The 22,965-nt window shown below is 43.7% G+C and overlaps 1 protein-coding gene across 2 annotated transcripts in view; it reads left to right on the top strand.

Moving 5' to 3' along the window:
- Positions 1-8,947: 8,947 nt before the first annotated feature.
- Positions 8,948-22,965, top strand: part of LRRK1 (leucine rich repeat kinase 1) — a 73,959-nt gene continuing 59,941 nt past the window's right edge. Inside the window, exon 1 of one of the 2 annotated variants that reach the window (XM_081170993.1) lies at positions 8,948-9,081. In XM_081170993.1, coding sequence (XP_081027119.1) covers positions 9,015-9,081 — 67 coding nt within the window. In that variant the 5' untranslated portion in view covers positions 8,948-9,014. Of the gene's footprint in view, positions 9,082-11,798; positions 12,187-22,965 lie in introns of those variants that run through there. The other variant, XM_081170994.1, reaches the window with a different exon arrangement.

The following is a 22,965-nucleotide window of genomic DNA, read 5'->3' as shown; positions in this document are numbered from 1 at the left end:
TGTTGACCTTTAAAGCCCTAAATGGCCTCGGCCCAGTATACCTGAAGCAGCATCTCCACCCCCATCATTCTGCCCGGACACTGAGGTCCAGCGCCAAGGGCCTTCTGGCGGTTCCCTCATTGCAAGAAGCAAAGCTACAGGGAACCAGGCAGAGGGCCTTCTCGGTAGTGGGGCCCGCCTTGTGGAATGCTCTCCCATCAGATGTCAAAGCGATAAACAACTACCTGACATTCAGAAGACAACTGAAGGCAGCCCTGTTCAGGGAAGTTTTTAATGTGTGACATCTTAGTGTATTTTTGGTCTTTGTGGAAGCTGCCCAGAGTGGCTGGGGAAACCCAGCCAGATGGGCGGGGTACAAATAATAAATTATTATTATTATTATTATTATTATTATTATTATTATTATTATTATTATTATTATTATTATTTCTAACGGAATCCAATGTCTCTCCCATCCTTAGACCTACTATGGTGTGTATTTTTAATCTCTTCAAACATGTGGTTCCTCATCCCTGCACCGTAGTCTAAAACAGTCCTGTTCAGGAAGTGGTATATTTGCATTTTTGAAGAACTAATGCTAGGTCAAAGCGTTCAACGCAGGCTTTTTAAAAAGTAATTATTGGGGGGTGGGGTAGAAATGTCCCAGAAAATCGGATCTGTCTTTGAAGGAGTCAGAAAGTGCATGACCTTGGAGTGGGTTTACTTCTAAAAAATAATTTCTCCTCCTGCCCTTTTTCTTCAAGTGGGTGGAGATTTTCTGCTGCTTCAAACAGTGGTTCAATTGATCTTGTCAGCCCAGTGACATCCCCCTATTAATCTGGGCAAGATGTTCCGTGGGAATAATGGGTACTCCTAAGCTTTGCAGAAGTCCAAAAAATATTTACAAAAAACCCTAAGGGGGCAACCCCCCCCCCACAAAACTAACCCAATGAGGCCAGAGTTTCCTGAGTGTCACTTAGAGTAAAATGGAAAATGTGCACACGGAATGGAGTATTTTGGAGAGGGAATGTCCAGCTGACCCCTGGCACCCCAAAAAGGAAAAGTCCGGCTATAAGACCAGGATACACTGCAACATTTTGTTGCCGTACCCACATGTCCTTTCTAACTTTGATGTGGGCTGTCATGGAAGTCAGTCTTGTGGCTATTGAAAAGAACAAGCACCTTTACTTTCTGGCTCATGGAAGCTACAATACTTCTTCTAAAATGGAAATGGCTGTTATTATTATTTTGTTGCAACACCTTGTTTTTGCTTTCCCCAAAATGAAAAAAACAAACAAACCCCATGCCAAGGGTTTTAAGATAAGCCATAGGTGGAGCTTACGATTGTGAGAGGCGGAAGGAATGTTTGAAAACTGTTTGCCAACTGTGAGGCTTTTAGTACCAGGCTGAATCTCCTATTTATTGCAAAATGGGACTGACCTTAAGGTTATTGGTGCCTACTCTTTTTATACTCTTTATATTACGTAGGATAATGAGCTGATTATGTCTGTTACCTGTTTTTCTATTTACAGGTAGGTAGCCGTGTTGGTTTGCCGTAGTCGAAACAAAATTAAAAAATTCCTTCCCATAGCACCTTAGAGACCAACTAAGTCTACTACCAGACTTTTAGAAGACATCTGAAGGCAGCCCTGTTTAGGGAAGCTTTTAATGTTTGATGTATTTTAATATTCTTTTGGAAGCCGCCCAGAGTGGCTGGGGAAGCCCAGCCAGATGGGTGGGGTATAAATAATAAATTATTATTATTATTATTATTATTATTATTATTATTATTATTATTATTATTATTAAGTTATAGTCAAAATAAAAAAAATCCTTCCAGTAGCACCTTAAAGACCAACTAAGTTAGTTCTTGGTATGAGCTTTCGTGCGCATGCACACTTCTTCAGATACACTGAAACAGAAGTTGCCAGATCCTTCTATATATTTTTTATATACCCTTCTATATAATCTATAGATTATATATAAATATCCTTCTATATTTATTTTGACTATGGCAGACCAACACGGCTACCTATCTGCAACTATTATTAAGTTAGTTATTGTTATGAGCTTTCGTGTGTGAAGCAGTGTGCATGCACACAAAAGCTCATACCAATAACTAACTTAGTTGGTCTCTAAGGTGCTGCTGGAAGGAATTTTTTTATTCTGTTTTTCTATGTTTACTGTACATTCATTTCCAGTAAAAGAGCAGTTTCCCCAAACTTGTTATAACCTACCAAGGCTAAGCTATGTAATCATTGTATCCGGAGGAGTCATAGCATTGTAGAGTCAGAAGAGGCCCCTGAGGGTTTTCTAGTCCAGCCTCCTGCATTGCAAGAACTTGGTTTGAAACTCACTGTGCAGCAATTCAGCAAGGCTTTTGCTCTCAGCTTTGGCCGTCTGTCTGAAGTTTGGGGAATGCTAAAACTGGCCTGCCATCCAGGGCTAGTGTAAGGATTGTTGTTGACGTTCGCATGCATCTGTCTCGGAGTGTGCCTCTGGGGGTGAAGTCAAACTGCTGTGTTAGCAGCACCAAAATGACACCCCCGGGGCACAAGCTTGGGCAGTGTATCTGGAGGTCATGGGCCGCCCACATGACAAGACTCCCCTCCCTCCTCACCCTCCCTGATGTGGTCCAAAGGAAAGCAGAGCAATATGCTGGACACCAGCATGGCTGCAGGAGTTGCCGGAAGGAGCCGTACAAGGCACCATCCATCCGTCTTAGCAACTCCGCTCTGGATTTGTGTTTACTCCTTAACCTTCTCTTCTCCCAAAGATATCCCTCAAGGCAGTGGAGGTTTAGGATCAGAGTTTTCCTTCTCTTAGATCAGCCTTTCTCAACCTGTTGGTGCCCAGAAGTTGTTGAACTACAACTCCCATCATCCCTAGCTAGCAAGCCAGAGCTCAGGGAGGATGGGAGTTGTAGTCCAACAACATCTGGGGACCCACAGGTTGAGAACCGCTGTCCTAGATGGACTACCTTCCCAGGTTGACAAGCCCCACCTGCCCCTTATTTCTCTCTATACCACGTGCAGAAACTGCTTTCTTGACCATTGGTCTCGTCCGCTCAATTCTCTAGAGTCTGTCTTCACAGTCAGGGGAAGTCTCTAACTCATTGAGGGTTTGAGACCCATCAGCTACCCTCACCTGGTTTAGCACTAATATTATCACCATTATTATTTGTTAGACTTGTTTGCATCCCAGAAAGGTCACTTCAGTGTTGGCCCTCAATATGTTACTGAACTACATCTCCCATCATCCCTGGCCACTGGCCTTGCTTGCTGGGGCTGATGGGAGTTGTAGTTCAGCAACATCTGGAAGGCCACAGGCTCTCATCTCCTGAACTATATATGCTAAATTTTGTTAGATCCAGAAGTAACAGGCATTTTAAGCTCAACCTGAAGCAAGAGAATTAAAAGCAAGAGAACAAGTTATCAGGTAATTGGACTCTCTTGTCTGTGATTATGGATGAATTACCTTGTAGTGGGATTAGGGTTGGCAGTTTCCCCCTTCCCCTGTGCCTTCAGGAATAGTTTTGACATGTATTAATTAAGCACCTGAAGGTCCCTCCCACTTCCCGCAAAGAAAATCACTTTATCTCCTTGTTAGTAGGGATGAGGGTGAAAGTTGTTCAATTTGCATTTTAATATGAACCCACCGGTTTTGCACTTCCTGCAGCAATGCATGAATTGAAACACAGCTTTCCTTTGAAGTTCACACTTCTCCAAATTTTGTGATGCGGTTCTTCAACCCACATATGTGCGCAAAAATGTATATGTTATTCAATCTAATGTACAAAATGCATTCTTATCAGGGGGGAATTGTTTGGGGAAATGCATACACACACACACACACACACACACACACATAGTGGTACCTCTGGTACAGTGATCGCGAACGGGATCCGTTCCGGAGGCCCGTTCGCAACATGAAAAGCCCGCAACCTGAAGCGCTGTATCTGTACAGGTGTGCAGCGCGATTTGGCGCTTGTGCGCATGCGCAAAGCTTAATTTAGCGCTTCTGCGCATGCGCGAGTGGCGAAACCCGGAAGTAATCCTTTCCGGTACTTCTGGATTGCCGGGGGAAGCAAACTGAAAAAAAAGTAACATGAAGCAAATGTAGCATGAGGTATGACTGTGTGTGTGTGTGTGTGTGTGTGTATTATATATGCGCAAGGTTGTCAACACATTGCAGTTTGTGTGACTGCCAGTAGATGGCCATGCCAACTTTAGCACAATGACAGAACAACAGACAGGTAGGTAAGTGAGCAGGTAGCCTACTGCAGACAAGGCAACGTTTACATTTGTTGCTCCACCCACTTTTGCTTCTGGCCCCACCCACTACTGACATGTGGCTGCCTGAAGGCTACGCAGAGGGGAAGGAGCCAGAAATTCAACAGGTGCAGTATTTTCTTGCACGGAGATGCAATGATGGGGGGTGGATATGCATGGATTTCTGCTGAATGTGTGGCTGTTTTCAAAACCAAAAACAAAGGTGCCCCCTTAGATTAAAGGGGGCGACCTTGTCTTTCACCCCCACCTCCTTTTGCACCCCCCCCCCAAGGAATGGTAGCAAATTGAAGCTGCCCTTTGCCCACACAAACTGGATTTCCCCACTTCCCCTCTCTGCCATCTGTCTTGCTACTTCCTGCTACGCTTTTCAGCTGGGCTTGTGGTTGCCGTGGAAGAGCCAGACAGATGCAGGTTGCAGGTTGCTCCAGCACCTCAGAGATCATCCTTTGACCTCTGCACAGCTTCTTTTCTGTCTTTTCTCTCTTTTTTTTATAAAAAATGATATTTATTAAAGTTTCAAAAAAAAGATTACATAAATAAAAAGAGAAAAAAGAAGAAAAAGAAATAAAAAGGAAAAAAAATACAAAATACAGAAAAAAGATAAAAAACACTTAAAAAACACATCAATCTTTCCATGCCTTACCTTACACACACCCCTTTTTTGTATTCCAGTTCTGTTAGTTAATTCAGCAATTCCTTTCCCTCTTTGTTTTTGTCTTAATCCTTTAACTTAATATATTATAACTTTGGATTTTCACCTGTCAACAATCCATTTTTACATACACCTTTATAACATTACTGCTAAAACCCTTTTCTGTCTTTTCTCCTGCTTCCCAGAACATGTGATGTGAACTTTAGCAGTGAAAATGCTGAAATATGGAGGAGAACTATACAGTCGTACCTCGGAAGTCGAACAGAATCTGTTCTGGAAGTCCGTTCAACTTCTGAAACATTCAGTTTCCAAAGCGTGGCTTCTGACTGACTGCAGGAAGCTCCTTCAGCCAATCGGAAGCCCTGTCAGACGTTCAGCTTCCAAAAGAATGTTCGAAAACTGGAACAATCACTTCCGGATTTTGATCATTTGGGAGCCAGAATGTTTGATTCTCAAGGCATTCGGGAGCCGAGGTATGACTGTAGCTTAGTTGCAGTGCTGCTGCTTTACATACCAGAGGTCCCAGGTTCAATCCCCAATTTCTCCAGGTAGGACTGGGAGCGCCCCCTGCCTGAAACACTGGAGAGCAGCTGCCAGTCAGTGCAGACAATACTGAACTAGATGGGCTAACAATCTGAACAATAGGCAGCCTTGTACTAGATCAGACCATTGAGCCATCCAGCCCAGTACCCCCTACAGTGTCTGGCAGTGTTTCTCCAGGGTTTCAGAATGGTGTCGCTGTATAAGGCAGATTTGTTGGTTCCCACTATGGCTTTGGGTGACCCAGTTTCACACCTGCACACTCCCCATTGGATGCCTGCAACATCAGGTGACAACTTGCCTATGCACCCAGCTAAAGAGATCTTAGTTGGTTTTCTGTGAATATGAGGAGACACGGTACAGTAGTTCTAAATAAAGAAAGTGTCTGTTTTTTATATGCTGCACACTGTGCAGGAGCAGATAGGGTCTTAAAAAAGAATTTCCAGAGAGGGAGCCATGTGAGTCGGCTTGTCACATTAGTAAAACACATTTTATTATGGCATGATACGTATTTGTAAGAGGGATGCGGGTGGCGCTGTGGGTTAAACCACACAGCCTAGGGCTTGCCGATTAGAAGGTCAGCGGTTCAAATCCCCGTGATGGGGTGAGCTCCCATTGCTTGGTCCCTGCTCCTGCCAACCTAGCAGTTCAAAAGCACGTCAAAGTGCAAGTAGATAAATAGGTACCACTCTGGCGGGAAGGTAAACGGCATTTCTGTGCACTGCTGTAGTTCGCCACAAGCGGCTTAGTCATGCTGGCCACATGACCCGGAAGCTGTACGTCGGCTCCCTCGGCCAATAAAGTGAGATGAGCACTGCAACCCCAGAGTCAGCCACGACTGGACCTAGTGGTCAGGGGTCCCTTTACCTTTACCTTGAAGTATTTGTGAGCTACAGCCTACTTCACTAGATGCACAGAGTGTCACTCTCAGTTGTCAGGTGTATACACACATACAAAGAGCTGTGCCCTTCTTGCTCTGCTCACTAAGCCCCCCCTGCAATTCCCCCCCACATTTACCCTCCAGAGCTTCTCCTTCCCACCCCATGCAACTACTAAGCTCACTTTCCCCTTTTTCCAGTCCACTTCCTCATGGAAATCCAGGATTGTGATGCTGTGGCACTACAGATGAGGGCTGTGTGATGACAGCCTTACGTTTTTATGTATATAGGAAGATAAAGGGGTAGGGGAGGAAATGCAAAGGCCGGAGTTGAATGGCAATAGAATGCAAAAATACAGTCTGTGACAATTAGGTTCAATCAGGGGTAGCCAATGGGGTTGCTGGAGTCCCATTGGTTCCAACTGGCCAGGGTTGATGAGTGTTGAGGTCCATCAGAGTCTGGAAGGTGCCACATTGGCTGCACATGGATGCAAAATGACCACAGCAGCAGTAACTTTTCTTTAAAAAAAGAAAGTTTATTGAGCAACAGAAACAGGCAATACACACAAAGAGAAAAACAAGCATATGAACAACAAAACAATGTAGTTCAACATAAGGAGCTTTCAATAAGAAAGTCAAAATAAAGAATCAGGAGTGAGTGAAATAGATACAATTATAAAATTATAATGACGTATAAAAACACCACTTACATTCTTCAGCAGAAATAGGAATAAGTGAAAAGGGATTGCCTGTGAATGGCAGATGAAGTTGATGGACTATATGAAATTGGCGGAAATGACTGGCAGAACCCGAGACCAGGGAGAAGAGTCGGTGGAAGAAGATTGGAAAAAATTTAAAGATTATTTACAGAAATACTGTAAAATCAATGAATGTTAGAAAAATGTTGGAATGAGGTTACATGGGTTTAGTAGAAATGTTATAAGGAATTAAGTATAAATAGAGTATTAAAGGAAAAATAAGGTTAGAATGAGTTAAGATAATTATAGGATAGAAAACAGAGGAAGATGGAAAGGAATTGCTGAAATAATTAACAGAAGTGGAATACGAAAAGGGAGGTGTGAGGAGGTCTTGGAAATAAGTGAATGAAAGATGGGATAATGAAATTGTTTGATTTATTTTATTGTTTTTGTTTTGTTTTGTTAGTTTAATGTATTGTATTGTATTGTTGTTTTTTTAGTGTTTAAATTGTTTGGAAAAGTAATAAATATTATTTTAAAGAAAAGAAAAGAAAAGAAAAGGGATTGCCTGTATTTATAGACACTACAAAATAAAATCACATCTCAAAGGCAGCCCATGTGACAACAGCAGTAACTGGTGATACTGTAAACATAGAATTGTAGTGTTAGAAGGAACCCTGGGGGTCATCTAGTCCAGTCCCCCGGCAATGCAGGAATATGCAGTTGTCCCATATGGGGATCGAACCTGCAACCTTGGCATTATCAGCACCACGCGCTATCCAAGTGAGCTATCCATCTTGGCATCTGAGTAAAGTATAAGCATAGCAAAATGAGCACAATGGTCCTTCACACTATTTGTGATTGGTGATATCACCCGTTGGCAGTGGTGAGTATATTAACATCTGCCATAGAACAGTAAACCATTGCCTCTGTTCACACCCAGATGAATAGAGTTGAACTTTTTGATAAGCTACCATTTATGAGCTTTATCTGGAGCGTCTTTGTTCTTTTTTCCAGGATACGCACCTTAAGATAACAGGAAGGAACGGCTGTCTTAAAGTGATCTTTGTCCTCTGTGGTTTTTTTTTTTTTTTTAATAGTCAATATTAAATACAGCTTTAACATGTTCTGGCCAATTAACTGGGGCACCTTTTTTCATTGTACAGCATGCTTTTTAATTGATCAAATGTCACAACCCTGATTCTAAATGGACTCCTAAATTCCTCCTCCATCTCTAAATAGGGAATTACTAGGTAAGGCTTCCCCTTCCGAACACATTATCTGCAAAACTTTATTCCAGCATTGGGAAAGAAGCTTCATTTACTGTAGCCAGAGATTCTAACCTCCAGTTACCCTTCCACTTGCTTCCTCATAGCTCATTTTTGCTTCTTTCTTTGGGTTATTTAAAGCCTGCCCAGTCTAAAGTTCTTTCCCACCCTTTCAAAACATATAGGCAGTGCTTTTGGGGGGGGAGGGATTCAGGGCTACGCATACCCCTAAACATTTTGTGAATCTAAGTTTGGCCTCATTGAGGGGCAGTATTTCAATATGAGTAGGAAAATGAGAGTACCCCTAAACAGTCTTTTTATAGAAAAAAAGCACTGCATATATGCACCATAAAAATAGAATAAAAATTAGACAAGAATGTAGAGCGTGAAACTCCAGGGAACCTGTTGCTGCAATGTATTAAAGCTTCTGCGTAAGGAAGTTATTTATAACTGTTTTTAAGTGATGTATGGAACAAAGAATCCTGAGGGACAGGAGAAAACGTGGTGTTTTTAATTCCTGACCCGCTGGAAGGATTAATTTAGATTTTTTTTTTTCCTTTTTAAAGAACAACTCTCTTCCAAGCTGCATAACGAGGATTCCCCAAGTCTCCAAGCTGGACACTCGCCTTTGAGTTTCGACGACTTCATTTTTGGATATTAAATGTATCAGAAAGTAGACTTCTTGAAACGCCCGAGCAGCAGCCCAGAATGTACTGGTGCGTGGGAACAGAGGTCTCTGAGGACGACAGCAAGAGAGACATGGCGGCACAAGACGGTAAATGAAACACCTTTCCTGCCTAAGGCAAATTCTGACAATTCCATGCAGCTGTATGTAAATATGTGTATACTAGGGCCTTTGAAATACCAAGCCCTCATAACTCACAAACGGGATGAGATTAAAAAAACAAAACAATTTAAACTTAGCTTGTATCATTCAACAAGTATACAAAATATTAAGAAAATTGAATAATGGGAAATGATCCATAATGAATTGAAAAAAATGTTTAAAAGTACTTTCCCCCCCAAAAACCCCCAGAGTCCTTTCTGTTGGGGATAATTCAGATTGAAATTCCCAGGTGTCAAAAAAGGTTATTTATGTATGCTACTACTGCTGCCCATGTTTGGTTAGCCCCAAAATGGAAAACGAATAAGAATAAGAGAACAAGAAGAACATACATTTTAAAAAGATTGGAAAAGTTTATTGAATATGTGGGAAATAATTGTGTACAGCTGAAAACGCTGGCAGCATTAAGATATATTCAACAGTGTAAGTAAGTTTTGATGGATGCAATAATGGAATACTGAATGGTATAGTTTTTATAAAATATGCAGGGATGTATATGATATGTAAAATGAGCCATGGAAAGAGTGGAAGGGAAGACATTGATATCTTAAGGAAGTAAAATGAATATTTTAAATTGTAAAACAAAAAATGTAATTAAAAAATTATATACAGTAGAAAATTGGATGACACATGGTAAAAAAAATTTAAATTGATCCCTTGATATGTAATGACCCAGCTTCATCATCAGTCTCCTCTTCCACAACCCTTGGGGTGAGGTCTTTCACCGCTGTCAGTCTCCGGCTCTGGAGACTGCTGACAAAACCACAGTGGAGAATAGAAGCGGAGGAGGCAGCCCTGTCTGGCTCTCTACCCTTCCTTCCAGTCTCATGTCACCGCCCCCCTCCAAAGAAACCCATAGGGAAGGGCCAGCCAAGAAGCCCAGCCCAGCCCTCACCAACAGCAAGCTTGCTTGCTTTTTCTGGCCACTTGCCAACATAATGGACAGCTTGCCGAAACCACAGCCCAGGTGAGCCACAGAGGAACAGGGAAGACAGCCTGGGGCAACTGTAGTTTGCTTAGGGTGCTGGGAATTATAGCCAAGCAACTCTTGGCCCCATTAACTAACTACAATTCCCAAGATTCTTTGGGGGAAGCCACAACTCTTAAATGTGCTTAAAATGCGCAGTGCTGATGTGAACAAAGTTCTTCATAGGGCTTCACCAAATGACCTCTTTATTGAGCATTAATTCTGATTTGTTTGCCTGGAGGCTGTATGACAATGATCACTCATCCTGATTTGCTTGTGGGGTGTTTATACGTCTTCGCAGTAACCGTCTATTCATTCCACGCTCTTCCACCCATTTCCCTGTCATTTCCCCAACAGCAAAAAGTCCATTTCTTTGTACAGTGGTACCTCGGGTTAAGAACTTAATTCGTTCTGGAGGTCTCTTCTTAACTTGAAACTGTTCTTAACCTGAGGTACCACTTTAGCTTAATGGGGCCTCCCGCTGCTGCCGCACCACCGCCGCCTGATTTCTGTTCTCATCCTGAAGCAAAGTACTATTTCTTGTATTAGGGCGCTGGGGCTCTTTAATTCACTTCAATGGTGCAAATTTCATGGCATGCCCTTGAATCCCTCCCACAAGGTACTGACAGTCCAGAGGTGCCCTTGTCGTGTTCTGGCCCGATGCCAAACTCACAGGGAAAGCAGCAAAGTGGGTTGATGGTTGCCCCGACTGAGCAACTTGCTCCAACAAAGGTCAGGAGCACACTGAGGCCTTTTATACCTCTGTCCCAAGACCGCCTCCTCCTGGCTCCACCCTCTTGAGAGAACTTCAGAGCCTTAAAGGGCCAACGCTCTGGCTTGAAGGCAGCCACTCCTCCTCTGTTCCATAGCCTCCTTCCTAGTGCACTCCTGGACTGCTGGAATGTAGTGGGCAGCATATGGCTTTTCAGGGAAAGATGGGTCAGCCTTGATGGTTTTGGAGGTTCCTCTGGGAGTTATTAGGACGCGGGTGGCACTGTGGGTTAAACCACAGAGCCTAGGACTTGCTAATCAGAAGGTCGGCAGTTTGAATCCCCGCGACGGGGTGAGCTCCCGTTGCTCGGTCCCTGCTCCTGCCAACCTAGCAGTTCGAAAGCATGTCAAAGTGCAAGTAGATAAATAGGTACCGCTCCAGCGGGAAGGTAAACGGCGATTCCATACGCTGCTCTGGTTCACCAGAAGCAGCTTAGTCATGCTGGCCACATGACCCGGAAGCTGTACGCTGGCTCCCTCGGCCAATAAAGCGAGATGAGCACCGCAACCCCAGAGTCGGTCACGACTGGACCTAATGGTCAGGGGTCCCTTTACCTTTACCTTTTACTGGGAGTTATTGTCCAGCTGCTTAATGCACACTGTTCTCCCTTTCTTCCCCAGTCAGCCTGAGCCCTTAACCCAGCACTCCCATCTAGAGCCCCTGTAGCCTCCAACTCAGTGTCCGGTTGAGTGCTAAGTACAGGGATCATGGCACTGCCCATAGGCTCCAACCCAAAACACTCCCAATGCCCTCTTAAGGCCCCGTTTGAGCTAGCCCTAATTTCAGCCCTGCTCCGTCAAATCCAGATTCATTTACCAGCCTTACAAGCTGTCAGTCTCCCTCCCCACCTCCAGGAGAAGCCAGCAGACATCGCAGTCTGTGTCACAGCACCAGTGTGCAACGTGGGTGTTGTGTTATGGAAACGGTGGCAGAAAGACGTTTTGTCTCGGCTCTGACAATGAAGGTCCTGCAAGAAAGCCATGGTGTTTGTGGATTCGTCTCCATTCTCACTCCTTTGTAGCCTGCAGTTCATTAACGAGATATATTTATGAATGGGGAAGGGATGCGTTTTGGATGCTGGCTTGTGAGCCAGGCTTAAACGAAAGCTCTGACAGTGGTGCAATTGCAGATTTCCCTGAGCGATCGCAGAGAAATTCCGGCTGGTTTTTATCCTGGTGCTTTTTAGCCTTTATCAAAGGTCTTTTTTCACCAGGGATCACAGAGGGCTAGGGCAAATCCCTGTGTCTCCATGAGCGTGGATGGCATTTACTTTCTAGGCTTCTGTTTCCACCTCGCAGTGAGTCTGTATCTTAAAAACTCATTTTTGGGTGTCTCTCTGTGTATGTACGTGTTGAACCATGAACGTAATAATTACCGGATGCCTTAAAAGAATAAGGTGCTCTGTAAAAAGAAAGAACTTATTACAATGCATCTGAATTGCTTTAGGTTGTTATGACAATGAGCACTTTTTTAAGGGGGGAGAATCTCCCCCAAATTTAGTGGTACATAGCAGGTGTTTCCCTACTGTGTTTCATCAGGGCATGACTGAGATTTGTTTTGCTTTGAATATTGCTTTGTTAGAGGAATAGAGGACAAGAAATGATCAAGGCTGTCACCCTGTGTGCATTTACCCAAGAGTTAATCCAGTTTAACTTTGTGGGAATTCCTTTCAGATAAGCGTACGTGGGATTGGACTGTATAACTGGACTGCATCAGCAACTGTCAGCCACGATGGCTAAGCTCTGCCTCTGCAGTCAGAGGCAATATGCCTCAGAATACCAGTTGCAGGATACTACCGTAGGAGGGGAGAATCCTGCTTATGGGCTTCCTATAGGCATCTGGCTGGTTGTTTTGAGAACAGGATATTTGGCTAGATAGGCCAGTGGCCTGATCCAGCGGGGTTCATTTTATGGTCTTATATGTTGAGCATCTCTGTGTGTATCTGGGGTTGTTACCATTTGAACATCTCTTTCTATATCTGGGGTAGCCAACATGACACCCTCCGGAGGTTTTAGGCTACAACTCCCATCATCCCTGACTATTAGCCACACTGGCTGAGGCTGATGGGAGTCGAAGTCCCAAAATCTGGGCGACACCACATTGGCTACGCCCTGGTGTGCTTGATGTGTAATAAAATAGTACAGCTATTGCACAAGCAAAAGATGCCTGCACTGCAGGGGCTGATCCTCATGGTCCCTTCCCTACAGTTGGATGTGATTCTGTGATTCCGTAACAATATTTGTCATGTTTGTTCAGTCACGCCTGCACTTTCCACTGCCAACCACTTAGTGTCGCCAGGTTTTGCCCCAGGACAGGGGAAAGTGGAAGGTGGTCAAGGAGACTGGAGGATAGCTCCCAAGGGAGCTGAAGTGGCTGTCTTGAAGCATTTAGAGAGATGGGAAGAGGCTCCCACCATGGTCCTGCCAGTGCTATTTTTTCTAGAAAAACGTGCCGGAGCTCATGCACGCCTCCTTTGTTCTCTTATAATAGCAATGGTGCCCATCTGAGAGGTGCCAGAACTGAGTTCTGGGTGAGTTCCGGCTGAAAAAAAAAGCCCTGGGTGAAACTAATCTTTGTGCTGACTCTTTAAATGAGGATGGATTTGATTTCTGTTCCACTTGCTGAGCTGTTTCCGTTGGTTAACTTCCTCCAGGCGGCTTAATATATAATTTTCTGACAATGTCCCAGGCCCAGCTGTCGCTAAGCAATGTGTGAGGGCTCTACATCTTTAGATTACAGGTGTGAGTGTACATTGGTGGCTATCTCCATACAAAATTAGCATTTCACAGAGAAAGCTAATTTAGAACCCTAGGTTTGGAGGGTTTCTGTGTGCAGGGATAATTTTTGCATGGAAGAGAGTTCAGTCATGTGAGACTCTCATCTGCAGCCAGAAGTGCAGCCCAGATGCAATTTTACACCTCCATAAGAACGAGAGATTGAAGTTGGCAAGGTTTTTTTTTAAAGGCGGAATTTTTGCAGATTTGTTTGATTTGTGATAATTACATAGTACCCGTATGTTGCTTTAGAGTCCTCAATACTCATTACAAATCCTTACAGCAACCCTGTGAGGTAGGTCAATAATAACATTTGAAGAGGGAAAATGAGGTGAGGAAATGAGGTTGGAGCTTAGAGAGAGCAATCGAGGGAGCTCACAGCTCTTGTGAGATTTTTTTAAAAACTGGGAACTTCCTGGCTGTGGAAATTCACTTTGATACTGAACTGGGTTTACTTGGAGCAGAACGTTTTGATCATTATTCTTATTTAATTAGGACAAAGTACTGCTTAACTGAAAATCTGGAGAGAGAAAACCCTGCCCTTTTGCAGCCTGGAAGTGTTGTGTACATTTTGGAGTATGATCAACCGTGACTTGTGTTACATAAAAATTATCAATTTGAATTGCAAATTCAGTCAACCAGGGAATGCAAAGAGAACATTGGTAATCACTCCAGGCAAGAACTCTCTGAGAATCCCTATTTGTCTTGTATTAAAGAGTTTGCAGAACTTCTGAAAAAGCTATGTACCGTATTTTTCGCTCTATAACACGCACCCGACCATAACACGCACGTAGTTTTTAGAGGAGGAAAATCCGTAGGCATGCCACCCGGAGGCATTCCCTCCATAACACGCACAGACATTTCCCCTTACTTTTTAGGAGGAAAAAAGTGAGTGTTATGGTGCAAAAAATACGGTAACTATTTGCATCGAATTCTGCCTTCCATTCCCCACCTGTGCTTTGAGTAATGATCAGAGGCTCTGGACCCCTTGAGATGTCCTTTTCATTGTGCATTCGTGATTATTTGTGCTCAGGATGGTATTGGAGTTGTTATATACGGCCCCATTTTCAGTACTGTTTCTGCCTGAAAAAGTTCCGGGGCAGGCATTCCGCTTCGTTTCCCATCAGTTCACGTCTCGTAACTTCCTGCTGAAATCCTGCAAGCTTTCATGCCACAAATGCTTGGCGGTGAGAGTGGGGATCCAACTTTGGTTGTACCGTAGTTCAGTAATGCCCATCTGGATGGTGGCAATACAATAGCATCGGGGCAGCTTTGCAGAACAGCTAAGGAAATGGAATGGCGTGTGGATGGCCTGGTATAAATCCAGCACTAATGCACTGTTATTGTGTCAAAGACACAATAGCAGTGTGTCTTTGCAGAATATACCCACCAAAAAAGAGAAGAGGGAGAGAGCCACCAGTCTGGAGGGTGTTTAGTATGTGTATACAGTCATAGTATGTATGTATGTATGTTTGTATGTATGTATTTCGCGCCCATCTGGCTGGGCTTCCCCTGTCACTCTGGGCAGCTTCCAGCAAAATACTAAAATACAATAATTCATCAAATATTAAAAGCTTCCCTAAACAGTACCTTGGACCTCAAACGCCTTGGTTCCCCAACAAATTGGCTCCCAAATGCCGCAAACCCGAAAGTGAGTGTTCAGGTTTTCTTTTGGAACCCAAACGTCCAACGGGGCTTCCATGGCTTCCGATTGGCTGCAGGAGCTTCCAAACGTTCGCAGCATTGAAGAGTTTGCATAAGATAACTTGCTGGCTGTTAACAAGACATCAAAACTGGGATAGCTGTATAAAGAACAGGCCAAGGAAACCTTCTCCTATTAAGACATATTCAGAGTGGTTTAGCAATCAGTTCCTTCTTCCCAGGAACTCTGGGAATTGTAGCTCTCCCAGGGGGAATAGGTTTCTCCCAACCGACCTTCAGCAACTTTAACCAACTGCAGTTCCCAGGATGGGGCATGCGAATGGAGAGCCATGAGTGTTTTAACTGGTACCATGCTGCTTTAAATGTATCGCGCTCATGACAAAAGCAGTGCCCAATGATTTGAAGAGGTTAGGGTCTCCTGGGCTCTGAGTGAAGGAAGTTGGTAGTGAATTTAGCCGCAAAGTTTTGGCCTGAGGTCCAGCTCCGGCAACTGATGACTGACTACTTATTCCGATGTCCAGCAATTGCCTTCTCCATATTATTTTTATTTTTTTGCTGGCTACATTTTCAGGGGCTTTGATCCCCTATTCCCTTTGTGCAGGCAAATCTGCCTTGGAAATGCAACATGAAAGGGCTTGTCAAGAGCTGTTTACCTTTATGCATGTTTCATGAATCCATCTCAATTTAGGGGCGGGAGGGGAGAACTGACAGTGACATTGGAACAGGATTTGCTTGCAGTTTTAAGAATATTTGCAGACTCCCAGGACTGGGCTGAGGCCAGGAGGCAAGATGCATAGTCTAACTTCTACCCCAGAGCTGAGTCATTTTCAGTTTTTTCATCACCTTCTTTCATGACATTTTATTAAGAAAGCAAGCTGGGATGTGGGTGGTGTAGCCTGGCAACTAGCCAAAGAGATCAGGAAAATTCCCGGAAAACAGACCCATGGAGATTTGAAGTTCAGGGCGGGTCAGGCAAGCAAGAACAAAGCAAAGAGTTGGGAGCATTGCTGAGGAACCTGCTAGCTTAGGGGTGAGGATCCACAAATATTATTGAAAAGCATTGAAAGTAACTGAGGTTCTTACCCCTCCCCCCCAGCCCACACACCCTGGCCTTAAGCCAGTTAGATTTATATGCCTGGATTTTCCCGGACATGACTGGGATTTCAAAGGCAAAATTGACATCCGGGGGGGGGGGATTTCCGAAAGGCGGCACTTTTTCCTGGATCTTAGGCGAATCAGTTGAAAAAGCTCAACAACTTTTGGGGTACCCTGGTTTTTAAATTTTTGAAATATGGCAACCCTAAATTAGAACGTTTTCACTGTTTTAGAATATTTCTGTTCTCTCTTTGTTCCCTTAAATTGTGGATACATTTGCTGCCCTGGGCTCCCTTAGGAGGAAAGGCGGGATAGAAATTCAATAATAATATTATTATAATTTATTATTTATACTTCGCCCATCTGGCTGGGTTTCCCCAACTACTCTGGGCGGCTCCCAACCAAATGTTAAAAACACAATACAGCATTAAAAACTTCCCTAAACAAGGCTGCCTTCAGATGTCTTTTAAAAGTAAGATAGTTGCTTATTGATTTGACATCTGATGGGAGGGTGTTCCACAGGGCAGGTGCCACTACTGAGAAGGCCCTCTGCCTGGTTCCCTGTAACTTTGCTTCTCACAGTGAGGGAACCACCAGAAGGCCCTCGGAGCTGGACCTAAGCATCTGGGCAGAACGATGGGGGTGGAGACACTCCTTCAGGTATACTGGGCTAAGGCCGTTTAGGGCTTTAAAGGTCAGCACCAACACTTTGAATTGTGCTCAGAAACGTACTGGGAGTTTTAAAGTACAATAAGAGTTTTAAAGACGAGCACCAGCATTTTGAATTGAGCCTTGTTACAGGCCTGGAGCCAGCACAGTTTTTAAAGCACTGGTGGCAGTGAGATAAGTCTCCAGATCCCCAATTCTGCTTAGCAACCTATTTTGAACAGTTTCCAAACAAAATGTGCATCTCAGGACAGTGCCTTTTACTGTGGTACCTCAGGTTAAGTACATAATTCGTTCCAGAGGTCCGTTCTTAACCTGAAACTGTTCTTAACCTGAAGCACCACTTTAGCTAATGGGGCCTTCTGCTGCCGCCGCACCGCCGGAGCACGATTTCTGTTCTCATCCTGAAGCAAAGTTCTTAACCTGAAGCACTATTTCTGGGTTAGCGGAGTCTGTAACCTGAAGCGTATGTAACCCGAGGTACCACTGTATCTACATGTCGCAGAGGGAAGTGGAGCAGCGATCGGGCAAGCTGGCGTGTCTGTCATAACTGCCTGTAATATGCCTGAATAGGCTTCCAAACAGCATCAAGGGTCTGTGACTGCAGACACACCGTACTTTTAAAGCTCACAGCTTCCTCCAACCCCCCCCCAACACCTTGGGTTTTTTATTTTTAAAAAGGGTGCTGAGAATTGTAGCTCTGTGATGGGTGAACTACAGTTCCCAGGATGCTTTGTGTGGGTAGTCATATGTTTTAAATGTATGGTGTGTGGTCAAGTATCAAATATTTGCTGGTCAAGGATCAACATGGACAGCTGCACTTCGCTAGAGGAGCCATGTATCATCTGGGGATATTTTAATTCTATTGGTTTGTAGGTTGTTTTGTTCCTGTTTTCAATCATGTATTTTGTGCTTTTATATTGTATATTTACGTTGTGAACTGCCCTGAGAGCTGCAGATGAAAGGCAGTATACAAATTAAATAAACAACTACATACAAACAACTACAAAGAAGAGCATCAATGCAACAGTCCAGCTACAGTTTCAGGAAGTTTTGAAGTTTTATTCTGTTTTTAATGTTCTGTTGAAAGCCGCCCAGAATGGCTGGGGAAACCCAGCCAGACGGGCGTGGTAGAAATAATAAATTATTATTATACATTATTATTACAATTCCAGATACCAAGTTGTCCATAGATATAAAAACCTCCCACTTTAATTATTGTTATTTTAAATAAAACTTATCTTTAACAGTGTTCACAGCCATTCCACACACCTAAAGCACGTGGCTTTTTTGAAAGCATCCTGTGAACTGTAGTGTGTTCAGGGTACTCGGAACCATAGTTCTGTGCAGGGTGAACTACAGTTCCCAGGATTGGGGGAGGGGTTAATGTGCTTTAAATAGATGGCATGTATGCAGCCAATCTCTGTTGCCTTGGGAGCATTTGCAGAGCATGAAGTAGCTGCAGAAATCGCCTCTGTTGTTGTGCAATTATTTATGACCTGCTGTGTTTTTGGATGCTATAATTCAAATCTTATCGGAACAGTCCTGCCCAGTGGTGCCATGGGTTTGGGACAGAAGTCCAGGGCACCAGCAGCAGAATGTGAAGGAGCTATCCTCTGAACCTAACAAGACCAGCTTCCCAAATTGTGTGAAGTACATGAAGCAGAACGGTGCCAACTAAAGGGGGGCACAAGACCCACCAAGTCCAGAGTTTATATTTGCCTTTCTGCACCACTAATCCTTCTCATATTTACTCAGAAATAGGTTCTGTGTGCAACAAGGTTTACTTGCCAGGTAAGTGTGCCTGGGATTTCAGACTCCCTATGCAAATCATTGCTTGGAAGTAAATCTTGATTAAGCAAACTCCTTAGTAAGTGGTTTGATATATTTTTTTTTTAAGGGTTTCAGCCTAAATCTAGTTTAATTTTCATACATCTGCATCAATATACTTCGTTATTTCTTGAAATCCGTGAACACACCCACTGTTTTCTTTTTCTGGCTTGCTCATCTTCTGATCAATCAAGTATCGGAACAGGAAAAGGTTAATCCAATAAATTGCAGTCCCAGCCATCTGGTGTCATGCGGGACTTTGATGTCTGAGGTAGCCCTGCAAGCTCTCTCTCCCCCCCCCCCACTCCCATTTTTCTGCTGCCTTATTTATCTCAGAACCCACAGCTTGGGTTTCACTCCAAGGGGACACAGAGATGTCCATTAACCACCAAAGCAAAAAATTATCGGTAATTATTTCAGACCAAGGTTTCCTTTTCAGCCACAAGGTGCTAAGAGCATGGGAGAGCGCATGGGGAGCGCTCCTTGCAGCATGTGATGGGTTAATGGCCTTTTAGCTTACATTGGACTTTGCAGATTGCGCTGCCTCAAATCTGACTTAAAATTCAGAGGGGTTTGGAGCTGCCTTTCTGAATAATGACAAGGTGAGTTCCCTGCGCGAGGTGGCCGTTGGATGGAGATTGCAATGGAAGCAGCTCCATTTTCCTTGACTTTGTGTTTTATCATATATATAGTTATTTCCTGGAAATAAAAATGGGGGGGATTGTAAATCCATCCAGAGAATCATCCAGAGTGCTAAATAAAGGCAATAAGAGATGGTGATAAAAGCCTTCAAAGTGGGTATTTCAGAACTCTAGAATTCTTAAAACGACTTGCATTGATGTCACACAAATCAAGAGTTATGCTTTATATTTAGAGAATGACAGACAGCTGGGCTTTCCCACACTAAAGAATGCTACTCTGTCGTTTTAATGTTCATGCCATAAAGCAGGGGAGGGGGGCGCAGATTTCAGGCATAATAGGGGGTGTTTGCTTGGGTTTTTGTTCGTAGAACCCTATGTTCTACCAGAAGGCAATACAGTTAGCTCAGGGTGCCTCCTGGTTATTGTCCTTCATTTCAGCAGCATACTTTAACTGGGAAAAGTCATTTTGTTGGTGTTATTGCCATGGTTAAACAATTGGGAATCAGGTACTTTTCCTGATCTATTGCACATCACCAAGAGATCTACCACCTACTCCCAATGTAAAGAATATGTGAGTTGCAATGTGCAGTTTATCACAATTCCTCTAATTTTTGTTCCTTAGTACACTAGCATTAAGGATAGCTTGCAAAGAAGCCAATCAATATAAAATTCAGCTCATCCTTTTGGCTAAAAGGGGCTTCTTCAAAGCCTAGTTTTAGTCAGAAGATGGGACCCTGCAGACACTAAGGAACACCTCTGTAGAAGAGTTTTGCCCACAGATGCCAGCTTTGCAATCCATGAATTAAGCTCTACAACAAAATTTTATTTCTTTCTGTGCTTGCGTAATACGTTTAATTATGCTCTACATATTTTTTTCAGCGACTCTTTGAGATTCATGCAAATACTGTTGGGTTGTTTTGCACTGTTGAAACTAGGTTAAACGCAGAGCTGGGGCACAACAGAATTAAAAACTGCTTATATTATTAGAGCGGGTTTTTTCCAGGAAGTGGGGGAATATTGCATTTAAAATCCTGTCTCTCAAAACTCCGTGCTCAAGTTTTTCCTATCACTATCTTTGGGTGTGCCTTATAGATCAGCCTTCACCAACCTAGCACCCTCCAGATTTCTTGGGCGGCTGAATGTCTGGAGGGCACCAGGTTGGTGAAGGCTACTATGGACCAACAAGCACAATGGCATGTGTAGAGAGAGAGAGAGCACCGTGGTAAAGGTAAAGGTAAATGGACCCCTGACCATTAGGTCCAGTCGTGACCAACACTGGGGTTGTCACGCTCATCTGGCTTTATTGGCCAAGGGAGCCGGCGTACAGCATCTGGATCATGTGGCCAGCATGACTAAGCCGCTTCTGGCGAACCAGAGCAGTGCACGGAAATGCCATTTACCTTCCCACCGGAGTGGTACCTATTTATCTACTTGCACTTTGACGTGCTTTCGAACTGCTAGGTTGGCAGGAGCAGGGACCGAGCAACGGGAGCTCACCCCGTGGCAGGGATTCGAACAGCCGACCTTTTTTTTTTTTTAAATCATATTTATTAAAGTTTCCAAAACACAAAAGATAGAAAAACAAAGAAAAAATAAAAATAAAACACACTTAAAACCTTACTTTCATTGCCAACTTTCTGGGACTCCCCCATCCCCCTCCCAACTGTATTCCCCTTTCATTAATTTAGTTCTACAAGCTCTTACTCCCAATTTAAAGCTTAATTTGTTTAACCCACTATTCAATTTAAATTATACAATCATTCCGCCATCCCTCATCATTAACAGAAAAAAAAATTTCCCCCAAAGTCCACCCCAGTTTCCTTCCACGAATTCCCTTTTTTAATAAACACGTCCAATCAACATAAAGTGGTATACAAGAAGATATAAAAAGATATAAAAAATAAAGGATATAAAAAGATTCAGAAAATAGTTGCACAGCCTTTGGATTCCAAATCTCCCCCCCCCCCTTCCCCGGTTTGAATTCCCCATATCCATCAATCTGTCTATTGTCAGCCTGGAGATCTCAAATCCATGGCCAATTTTTTCCCCAGTTCCACCTTGCCGGTTTTTGTCCTTTTAAATTTTTTTTTAATGATGTTTAACTTGAAGAAGGCCCCCAGTGGGCCTTTAGTTTCCTTGGTCTTTATAGCTCCCCCCTTGTTCTTTCCAGGTCGTAATCAGTCCTTTGTTCTTTTTTCTCACTTTCTCAGATTTCTTGTCCTGTTCCGCTGCTAAAATGTTCTAATTCAGAAATTTGGTACCTCTACAGAGGTTGTTGTTGTTCAGGAACAAAAACTTACGTCCAGTCCCTTCCTTTCTTCAATAGAAAATTCTATTGTCTCCTTTAATATAAACACCTCTGTAGACGAAATACTGTTTCAGTTTTGCAGCTTTCCCAGGAGATAACAAGTCCTGTACGATTCCAAGAGTATTTTTCCACTTACGATCGTTCTTGTAATGTCCCGAAACCCCTCTAGGGGGATTGTAGTAACTTTGTTTCCTCTGATCCAAAAGTCAAATTGTTATTCCTTATTTTCAACAGTTTATATCCAAATTGTAGCAAATTGTAGCAAAATTAACCAGCAAAGTCCTCATAGCAAAGTCCTCTTTATATTCTCCAACTTTGACAGCTACTTTGACAGCTGTCAAAGTCTCCGTCTCTCTCCACCAGGCTCTCTCACAAATTGCCCCGGTTCCCTGGGGGGGTTGCATTTTCATTCTCACCCTCCACTCTTCTCCTCCAGCACAGTTCTTATAATTTCCCATCGTGGAATTAATAATTTTTAAACAGAAAAACACTTCTCTCTCGACCTTGGTTACCCAATCCTTGTTTTAGAATGTTTACAATAGGGGTGGGACTGACTTCCTTTTTGGATCTCCCCTGCTCGTGCCGAATCCGAAAAAAATTTCTTTTTTTCTCCTTTTAAACCCGGTTTCCAAATTACTCACGGGTTGTTGTTTATAGTCCGAATTTTCAATAGAAGAAGTCAGCGCTCTCCGTCGAATGGCATGCGGCTTCGCTCGGCAGGGAAAGCAGAGGACTCACAGCACCACGCCACTCCCCGGCACCCGTTCCGTAGCCTTTAAAAAGGCTCCTTCACGAGTCGGGAGGGCGCTAACGGTGCCAGCCGAGTCACCCATGTCCACGGGCTCCGTGCCCGTGGTTTTTAAGGGTCCCCACGTCGCCGGCGCGGTAGGACCCAGCCCCTGCCGAGCAGGCTCCCTCCGGAGCTCGGAGGGAGTCCGCCATTCGGCGATGGCGCCAACCCGGAAGTGAACAGCCGACCTTCTGATCAGCAAGTCCTAGGCTCTGTGGTTTAACCCACAGCACCACCGCGTCCATGGTAGCTGCCCCCAAATGACAGGTTGTCCTTGGAGGCTCACCAGAATCTGGGCCTGATCAACTTT

Source organism: Podarcis bocagei, assembly GCF_964188305.1.
Source record: "Podarcis bocagei genome assembly, chromosome: 14".
NCBI lineage: Eukaryota > Metazoa > Chordata > Lepidosauria > Squamata > Lacertidae > Podarcis > Podarcis bocagei.
Note: the sequence above shows the minus strand (reverse complement) of the source record. Positions and strands in the feature narration are given on the sequence as shown.